Below are 10,954 nucleotides of genomic sequence, written 5' to 3' on the forward strand. Positions count from 1 at the left end.
TCTATCGTCCAAGAGCAAAATTCATTTTTTTTTTGAAATATTTGTGTTCAAACTTTTCCACAAACAATGTCATGAACAAAATAACGTAAGCACAACGATTTTTACACCTCTACTAATATCTTCGATTTTGAGATGCTCAATCAACTCATTTCTCTTGCAACTCTTTTCCAACTCTTGTCGTCTCCTTTTTGTCTTAGTTGACATTTTTTCATTATCATACATATTTATCTTATGACAATTTAAGTCAATGATGATAGCAAACTCTTTCATGCCTAAACAAAACAACATGCCACTATAATTTATCCAAACTTCCTATTTATGATCGCTATAAATCCGACATCGAAGAAGTTGATCTCACATATTTAAGTTATAAGTAGTTTATGAAAATAGAAGATCGAAAGAACTTTTTCAATTTTTTTTCTCATAAAATCTTCCTAAAATCAGAAAACTTACATAATTCCGACTTAAGAATAAAGAACCTCTTAAATTTGAATACATATCAATCACTGACTCAAAACTATAATTTGCATACTTAATCGGCTTCACAAAGAAAATATCAGTTGAAGGACTAACCTGAAAAGACTCAGCAATGAAAACGTCTCCACTGAAATAGTTATATCATGTTGTTATCATCTCCTTCTACATTTGTAGAAAAAACATCTATTCCACGTTCTCTTTCTTCATCTATAGAATTTTCCAATCTTGTGTTTTCAACTTCTTTTATGGACTTATCTAATCTAGTACTTACTTCTTCTTCTATAGATTTTTTCTACCATGTGCTTTATTCTTCTTTTTGTCTTTGTGTACTAATTATCCTTTCATACTTTTTAGTAGGAGTAGTAGCAATTGTTGCTTACTTTTTTCTTGGAGTCATTTTATATACGCTACGTGAAACAAAAATAAAATTATTAACTAAATCATAAAATGAAAAAAAAGAAGAAATGAAGTCATTAACACAACTTATAGAATAAAAAGCCAGAAAATGAGGAGAAGGAGATATGATAAGAAGTTATACAACAAGAAATATGGTGGAAATATGATTATTAGTTATAAAAATAATCATGGATACACAATCTACATGTAAAAATAATAAAATCAAAATGTGATAATGCAAAAATAAATTCATTATCCTTAGATAAGTTTGAAAGTTAGTTTCAAAACTACAAAAATAAATATGGTAAACAATTGCAGATGTAGCAACTGTTGCATTTTTAAAATTATTTTATAGAAATTTCAGCAATTGTTCTAATTATTTGCAGTTGCTGAAACAAATGAAATAGTTGCTAAAAATGCTACAACAAAAACAGAAAGGCAAAAGCAACAATCTACATGTTGCCGAGACGAACACTCCTAGTTCTAAAAAGCATAAGAATTTTTTGCGATAACCAACGATTGAAAACAGAGGTTCTACAGGGAATGATAATGCAAGTAAGATGGTGGTCCAAGATAGTGAAAACTATGTGCAACATATAGGCGATTCAAGGACTTTATTTGATGCAACGCAAGTCTATTATGGACAACAATGAAGGAGTTTATTTGTTGGACCAGAGTTGATGAACAAGGGCATGCTAGAGCTCAAAAACCATCAGATTTACAATTTTTCTATCTGCTTGTTGCTACAAATTTTCGATCTGCTAAATAATCACTTGGTGATAAAAAAAGTTACAAATTTTCAACTTGCTTGTTGTTAAAGAGTAGTTGTTTTGAAAAACTTTAGAACTCATATTCTGTGTATTCTTTGTTTTGTTGGTGTTCTTAGTGTATTGGTAAAAATATGATACCAATGTTGTTTAACTAGTGATATAGTTTGTGTGGTATTCTTAATTTTGTTGGTATTATTGATAAAAACATTAGTATTGTGAAAAAAATATTTTATTGTTATGTTATTTTCAATAGATGGTCTATTTGTTGCAATAGATGAGTTATCTATTGCTACATATGTTGGAAGAAATCAAATCAACAGTAAGACTCTTTTTATTTCTTCCAACAAATGACTTATCTGTTGCAGCATATGGTTCATCTATTGTAATATACATAAATCATATGTTGGAAGAAATCAAATTTGTAAACTATTGATTATTATATTTATTAAATTTGTTGCTATCTTTATTTAATGATGCACAAATCAATTGTAATTTTTTTCTTATTTGTAGATAAAGTAAATTTCAAAAGAAAAGCAAGTGAATCAACCTCTGATAAATCAAGTAAAATAGCTAAACTACAAAGCAAGTGAATCAACCTCTGATAAATCAAGTAAAATAGCTAAACTACAACTACCATTAGAAGAACTTGTTGAATAAGTCATTTCAAAAACAGATAATGTGTTACATTCTGTAGATGTATAGAAAGAGAATGAAAATGTGAAAAGAAAAATCAGTTAGAAGTACTAGAAAAACTGTAGAGAAAGAAGATGAAAATAAAGAAAAGGAAATAAATAATGAAGAAACTGAAAGTAGAATGACGGTGAAAACGAAAGTGATAAAGGAGATGATATTGAAAGTGGAAACAGAAAAATATGATGAAGAGTTGATAATATTGAGGTATCGATAAGCGATTGTGAACGTAGATCAAAAGCCCAACATGATGTTGTCAAAACTTTTAGTATTGACAAGTTTCAGGTGAAGATGCCTATAGATAACCCTACAAATTTGACTGGTGATTTTGTTGTAAAATCAGTCATGGACATTAAATTTTAGAAAGACATTTAGGGATGAAAATTGGAGGATTTCTTTAAGTCTAGCTATTTTGGCACTTTGTTGCCGGAGGATAACAATGTACATTTTTAAATGACCATGATGTATGATCTTCTCAAGCACAGATTCAACTATAAGGGTGATGATGCTGATGCTTTGAAGGATGAGAACAAGAAGATGAATGAAATTTGGATAAACTATTGTGACATGTCGGTTTGTTTTGGCATGAAAGAATTTGCTATAGTGACTGGATTGAGATGTCATCCTTTTTTTTTTGATAAAAAACTGAGATGTCATCCTCTTTCTGAACCTCTTGCTAAAGTTGCACCCTTTAAGAAGTCAAGATAAAACAAAACATCTAAATCAGTATAGGCCGGAAAGAAAGACAAATTGCCAACCACCAAAACCCACAAAGGCAAAGAAAAATAAATAATGAGAATGAGTTGCTGACCATTGTTGGACCCAGTTACATCTAAATCAGTATAGGCCGAAAAGAAAGACAAATTGCCAACCACCAAAACCCACAAAGGCAANGAATAAGTCATTTCACAAACAGATAATGTTTTACATTCTGTAGATATATAGAAAGAGAATGAAAATGTGAAAAGAAAAATCAGTTAGAAGTACTAGAAAAACTGTAGAGGAGGAAGATGAAAATAAATAAGAAACTGAAAGTAGAATGACGGTGAAAAAGGAGATGATATTGAAAGTGGGAAATATGTTGAAGAGGAAACTGAAAAAGATGATGAAGAGTTGATAATATTGAGGTATCGATTGTGAACGTAGATCAAAAGTCTGACATGATGCTGTCAAAACTTTTAGTATTGACAAGTTTCAGGTGAAGATGCCTATAGCTAACCCTACAAATTTGACTGGTGATTTTTTTGTAAAATCAGTCATGGACATCAAATTTGATGATTTTAGAAAGATATTTAGGGATGAAAATTGGAGGATTTCTCTAAGTCTAGCTGTTTTGGACACTTTATTGCAGGAGGATAACAATGTACACTTTCAAATGACCATGATGTATAATCTTCTCAAGCGCAGGATCAACTATAAGGGTGATGATGCTTTGAAGGATGAGAACAGGAAGATGGATGAAATTTGGATAAACTATTGTGACATGTCGATTTGTTTTGGCATGAAAGAATTTGCTATAGTGACTGGACTGAGATGTTATCCTCTTTCTAAACCTCTTTCTAAAGTTACACCCTTTAAGAAGTCAAGATAAAACAAGACATCTAAATCAGTATAGGCTGGAAAGAAAGACAAATTGCCAATCACCAAAACCCACAAAGGCAAAGAAAAATAAATAATGAGAATGAGTTGTTGACCATTGTTAGACCCAGTTACATCTAAATCAGTTTAGGCCGGAAAGAAAGACAAATTGCCAACCACCAAAATTCACAAAGGCAAAGAAAAATAAATAATGAAAATGAGTTACTGACCATTGTTGGACCCAGTTATAAAGCCAAGGATTTGTTAACAGATCTCAAGAATAAAAGGTTTTGAAGAAGCACAAAAAGTGATTGTGCTTAGTTTGGTTTTTGCAGGCCATTTTATGGGCTAACGACATCAATAAAGTCATAAATCTTGAATTGTTTGTGCTTGCTCAGTATTTGAATGCATTCAACAATTACCCATAGGATTATGATAGTTATTTCTTGATTGTCAAATATTTGTTGACAAAGTTATCATCAAAGACAAAAAAATTTATATAGCTTTTCTTGGGCTTTCATGATATACTTCACCTCTAATTTTAGTATTTTATTTATTTATGTTATTGAATAATTATTCTAAAAATTAGAATAAATTTATTCAATAACAGGTGAAGTTTACCATGAATGCCCAAGGAAATCCATATAAATTATTTGTATTTGATGATAACTTTGTCAACAAATATTTGACAGTCAAGAAATAACCATCATAACCCCATGGGTAATTGTTGAATACATTCAAATCCTGAATAAGCACAAACAATTCAAGATCTATAACTTTGTTGATGCATTTAGCCCATTAAATGACATGCACAAATCAAACTAAGCACAATCGCTTTTTGTGTTTCTTCAAAACCTTTTTCTTTTTGAGATCTGCTAATACATAATTCGCTTTATAACTAGGTCCAACAATGGTCAGCAACTCACTCATTATTTATTTTTTCTTTGCCTAAGTTGATTTTGGTGGCCGTCTTGGTTGACAATTTGTCTTCTTTTCAGTCTTGACTGATTTAGATGTCTTGTTTTTCTTAGCTTTTTTAAGGGTGTAACTTTGAAAAGAGGTTCAGAATGAGGATGACATCTCAGTGCAGTCATTATGACAAATTCTTTCATGCCAAAACAAATTGACATGCCACAATAGTTTATTCAAATTTCATCCATTTTCTTGTTTTCATCCTTCAAAGCATCATCATCATCACCCTTATATTTGATCCTGCGCTTGAGAAGATCATACACCATGGTCATTTTGAAAGCGTACATTGTTATCCTTTGACATCAAAGTATCCAAAACAATCGGACTTGGAGAAATCCTCCAATTTTTCATCCTTCAATGTCTTTCTAAAATCATCAAATTTGACATCTATGACTAAATTTACAACAAAATCACCCGTCAAATTTGTAAGATTATCTATACACATCCCTACCTGAAACTCGTTAATACTAAAAAATTTGACAATATCATGTCGGGTTTTTGATCTGCGTTCACGATCGCTCATGGATACCTCAACATCATCATCAATATTGTCATCCTCTTTCCTCTTCATCATCCTTTTCAGTTTCCTCTTCAATATCTTTTCCACTTTCAATATCATCTACTTCATCACTTTCTTCACCTTTCTCATCTTCTTTATCACTTTCCGTTTTTTCATCATCTTTATCATTTATTTTCTTTTCTTCATTTTTATTTTCATCTTCCTCCTCTATAGTTTTTCTAGAACTTTTGACTAATTTTTCTTCATTATCTCTTTCCACATTTTCTTTCTCTACATCTACAAAATGTAACGTATCATCTATTTGTGAAAGAACTTGTTCAACAAGTTCTTCTAATAGTGTTTGTACTTTAACTGTTTTTAGTTGATTTACTAGAGGTTGATTCATTCATTTGATTTTCTTTAGGAAGTCATTTTATCTATAAATAAGAAAAAAAAATACAATTGATTTGTGTATCATTAAAAAAATATAGCAATAAATTTAATAAATATAACAGAATAATTAATAGTCTATTGATTTCATTTCTTCCATTAGATGACGTGTCTATTGCAATAAATGGTCCATCTGTTGCAATATATGGGTTATTTGTTTCAACCGACAAGGCACATGTTGAAAGAAATAAAAATTTGATTTCTTCCAACATATGACTCATTTGCAATAGATAACTCATCTATTACAATAAATAGGTCATCTATTGAAAATAACATAAAAATAAAATAATTGTTTTCACAACACTAAAGTTTTTACCAATATTGTCAACAACACCAACAAAATCTAATACTCACATATTTAAGTTATGAATAGTTTCTGAAAATAAAAAGTCAAATTTTTTTCCCAGTTTTTGTTCTAGTAAAATCAGAAAACTTGCACCATTTTGACTTAACAGTAAAGAACCTCTGAAATCTGAATACATATCAATCATTGACTTAAACTGTAATTTGCATACCTAATCGGCTTCACAAAGAAAGTATCAATTGAAGAACTAACCGGAGAAGGCTCAGCAATAGATAATGTCTCCTTCTCTGGAATATGTATATCATGTTATTCCTCCTCTATCACCTCCTTCTACATTTGTAGAAAAAGCATTTATTACACGTTCTCTTTCTTCATTTATAGAATTTTCCAATCTTGTGTTTTCAACTTCTTCTATGGACTTTTCTAATCTGGTACTTTCTTCTTCTTCTCTTTGTCTGTGTACTAATTTTCCTTCTATACTTTTTGGTAGTAGTAGTAGCAATTGTTCATTTTTGTCTTGGAGTCATTTTATCTACCCTACATGAAACAAAAATAAAATTATTAACTAAATCATAAAAAAAAAATTAAAAAAGAAAAGAGGTCATTAACACAATATATAGAATAAAAGGCCAAAAAATGAGGAGAAGGGGTTATGGTACGAAGTTATACGACAAGAAATATAGTGGAGATATGATTACTTAGTTTTAAAAAAAATCATGGATACACAATCTACATGTAAAAATAATAAAATCAAAATGTCATAATGCAAAAATAAATTCATTATCCTTAGATAATTTTGAAAGTTAGTTTCAAAACTACAAAAAGAAATAGGGTAAACAATTGCAGATTTAACAACGGTTGCATTTTTAAAATTATTTTATAGCAAGTGTTGTAATTATTATAGCAGTTGCAATAGTAATTTCAGCAATTATTGTAATTATTTCAGCAGTTGCTGAAACAAATGAAATAGTTGCTAAAAATGCTACAACAAAAACAGAAAGACAAGCAAGAATCTACATGTTGCCAAGACAAATGCTTCTAGTTCTAAAAAGCATAAGAATTTTTTGCGGTAACCAACTGGTGGAAAGGGGATGGTAATGCAAGTGAGTAGGTGGTCCAAGATAGTGAAAACTATGTGCAACATATAGGCGATTCAAGGACTTTATTTGATGCAACGCAAGTCTATTATGGACAACAATTAAGGAGTTCATTTGCTGGACTAGTGTTGATGAACAAGGGCATGTTAGAGCTCTAAAACCATCAGATTTAGAAATTGTTGAAGCATTAGAGCAAGCTATTAATAAATCGCACATGTTATTGATGGGAAGATGTGAACTACAGGTCAAACGTTAGGAGTACAACTTAATAATGTTGAGATGGACAAGGTTTTTTGTGGTGAGCAAGATACTACTGGCCAAGATTCTTTGGCAATTGTAATGGCTATTGATCAACAAAATGAATATTCCTAAACAAGGATGTACAACCTGACCAAAAACTTAATGAGCAAAATCAGAAGGAAGTTGAACATGATATTTAACTCAGATCTATAAGCTTGGAAGTTGGAACAAACAAATTGTTCTATCCACAACTTCCTTCTCACTATATTATATGCTTACCATAACTCATACTCTCAAACTAACCAACAATGCATAAAATTCTGTTATAAAGTTCTTTTTAGGCTAATTACTATAGAACTTCCACAAGCCAAGTACATTGTCTAGTGTTTCCTATAAGGCCTAATCATCCTCCAAACCTCGATGATGGCGAGAGAGACCATATGAGCATCAACAACAATGAGGGAGAAAGGTCTGCCCTGTTCTGTATGGTGAATGTGGCAGTAGGGGAAATATTTTACAGGGAAAATAAATTGGAGGGAGAGTAAAAATTTCAGGAAAGTTGAATTTTAATGGACTTTTACTAACTAGTAATACTTTGGACTGCCAGTAAAGGTAGGTCCTTTCTCAGCCAATATTTGAAGGCCAATAAAACTTGTGTTAAGTTAATATTGCAGCGACAAATACTCTATTTTCACTAAATAGCTCTATGCAATTGAAAAATTAATACCCAAATTCAGTATTTCTCATCAAACAATGCAATGTCACCTTCGATCACCATGCTATCTATGAAAGGCTGAGCTTATAAAATTAATGTTCAGACAACACACCATAGCAAATACAGATAAAATAAACTGATAAAACAAAGCATAATTTATACTATTGAACGCGTTGTGCGACTTGAACTAATATGTGAAATAATCATATACCTAAAGCACTGGCTAGTTCTCGTTTGTAAGATAACAGGTTTAAACCACAATGTCGCACACAATCAACTATGAGAACAATCCTTAAGCAACTAAAAAAAAAGGATGAAACCCTAACTTTGAGGAAAAAGAAAACAAAAATTACCTTTTGGAAATTAAAATTGGAGCTTGACGCTGAGATGATGGAGACGGCAACAATGGAGATGGAGTTGAAGGGGAAAGTGAAGGAGCTGAAGGAGTTGAAGCAGAGAGACGAAGAGACAGAGACGTTAGAGTTTTCTAAAGAGAGAGAAAGGAAATAATTGGGTTTGGGCTATTTGAGTGTTTTCTGAAAGTTTAACAGTTTTTTAAATTACATTTTACATTTTTTTTCCTTCTCAATTTCGATTTTAAGCTAAAGTTTATTGTTATGTTATTTATTTATTTGTTGCTTTTGAATATGCTTAAGTTATCAACAACCACTTAAAGTTATTCGCATGATTCACTTAAACACCTGAATTTAGACTTGTACCTATTGAACACCCTACCCTTCTAACTTCTAACTATTTGAGAATTTTTTGCTTACATGACATTAGAGTGTGATTCACATATATTGAGCGCGATGAAATGTGAAAATATTTAATTAGACTTTTTTTTAAAAAAAAAATAATAAAAAAAAAATAAAATAAAATAAAAAAATATATATATATATATATCTTTCTTCTTCTTTGTGGTTGTGGTTGCTGCCACTACTCCTCAACCAAACCACCAAGCAGCCGTTGTCGTCGCCTCTGCTTGTTCGTTTTTGTTTTCTTCTAATCTAGAATTGATTAAAAATTTCTTTTTTTTCTTTTTTTTTCCTGAATTTTTGTCATATTGTTGATTTATGGAAGCCAAACAAAGTTACAAATTTGCAATTTAACTCTTACTTTGTGAGAATTATGATGGGGCAAAAGCAGAGGCGGATCCAGGATTTGAACTTTCTGGGTGCCAAGTAGACACATTGCTTAGATCACTAAGTCAACCTTAGATTTCGATTCCGCACAAAATCCAAAAGGCATAACTTTTTTAAAAATAATTTTACTAATATTATAAATATATATTATTCATTTATAATGATTCTCGACGAGTTTACATATTTTGAAAACGGTCAATTAGAACATCATTACTTATATTTATAAATATATCACTTACTATGTAACAAACTAAACAAATCATTTGAATATTAATCACCACTCTTATTTCATATTTCATTTTTTATCTACTTCATGGAAGAAAATGATATTTCCACAGTTGCGATAGCTACAAGAAAAATATTTACTTGATTAATTTTAAAAAGATTAAGAAATAGAATTTTTTATATTTTATTAGGAAAAAAGGATTTTATCATATCTAAATAACAATTAAAGATGAAGTTACTATGTATTTAAAAAGTACATGACATTATTCTATTTAAATTAAAAAACGAGATTAAGAAAAATATTACTATTTCCATTATTATTTTTTTTAGATAAAAGGATTTCAAAAGAAAAGAAACAAGAAAGGGATTCTTTAAAAATAATAATTTTATTAGAAAAAAAAAATGCTCATTAAAAAAAGTGTATTTTTGACACAGTAAAGTAACACCAGAGACATTTCTAGGGTCAAACTATTAATACTGGAGACATTTTTAGAACAAATTATTAAAGTAAGGACATTTTTTAATCAAATTATTAATAGAGAATATCTTTATTCAATGTGACATAGTTTAAATCTATTTTTAACACTTCTCCATCAAACAAATAACAAATAACAAATTATAAAAAATCAAAGATTAATAAATTAAATTAGTCAACAATAATTACTAATTAAAACTAGGAAAAATTGTATGAAATAACAAACTATTAATTCAAATTAAATGTTATAGTCATAGTTTATTTTATTTGTGATTCGCAGCAACATTTCATTTTTTTGCCATCTGATTCGGTATACAAATGTAAAAAAATGTATTTATGTGTTTGTGTTTGTATAAAGCGAGAGAAAAATGTATATACAAATACATATATTTTTGTCATGTAGACTTGTAATTATACAAATACAGATCTTATTATATAAATTACAATGTATAAATGAATTTATACAAAACTGAACAATTTGTATAAAATTAGATGTATCTGGCGAATTATACAAATAAAAAGCTCCATAAAAAACATAAAATTTGTTATGGAGCGCAATTATGCAAACTATAGTTATAACATACAAATATGATTTTTATATTTGCTATATATGAAAGTTGCTCTTAAAACTAATCCAACTAGAATTAAGAAAAAAAAAGGAAATATAATCTTCAAAATATGCATTGTTCAACCTGAATTCCTCATCTACTCGAGGCTGCGAGGTTTTTTTATAAGAAAAAAAAAGTCGTTTCCCAGACTCAATCCCAGGTCTGGAAGGGGGAAGTCTTGCCCTTTACCAGTGGCACCACAATGCTTTTTGATTCTGTGGATGCCATTTGTTTATTTATACACATTGTACATATATACACCTATACATACATCACGTTTTGACTGAAGCTCGTGGGTGGCGTGGCACCCCACGAG

At 30.0% G+C, this 10,954-nt stretch overlaps 1 protein-coding gene across 1 annotated transcript; it reads right to left on the reverse strand.

The window, feature by feature from the left end:
* Positions 1-5,434: 5,434 nt before the first annotated feature.
* LOC125869626 (uncharacterized) lies at positions 5,435-5,788 on the reverse strand. The gene has a single exon (XM_049550091.1). The coding sequence runs from the start codon at positions 5,786-5,788 to the stop codon at positions 5,435-5,437; it is 354 nt and encodes a 117-aa protein (XP_049406048.1).
* Between the last annotated feature and the right edge of the window lie 5,166 nt (positions 5,789-10,954).

This window comes from Solanum stenotomum, chromosome 7 (genome assembly GCF_019186545.1).
Source record: "Solanum stenotomum isolate F172 chromosome 7, ASM1918654v1, whole genome shotgun sequence".
In the NCBI taxonomy this organism is placed as follows: Eukaryota; Viridiplantae; Streptophyta; class Magnoliopsida; order Solanales; family Solanaceae; genus Solanum; species Solanum stenotomum.

Coding starts and splice junctions, on each gene's coding strand:
- LOC125869626 (XM_049550091.1), bottom strand. CDS start 5,788: ATGAATCAACCTCTAGTAAATCAACTAAAAACAGTTAAAGTACAAACA.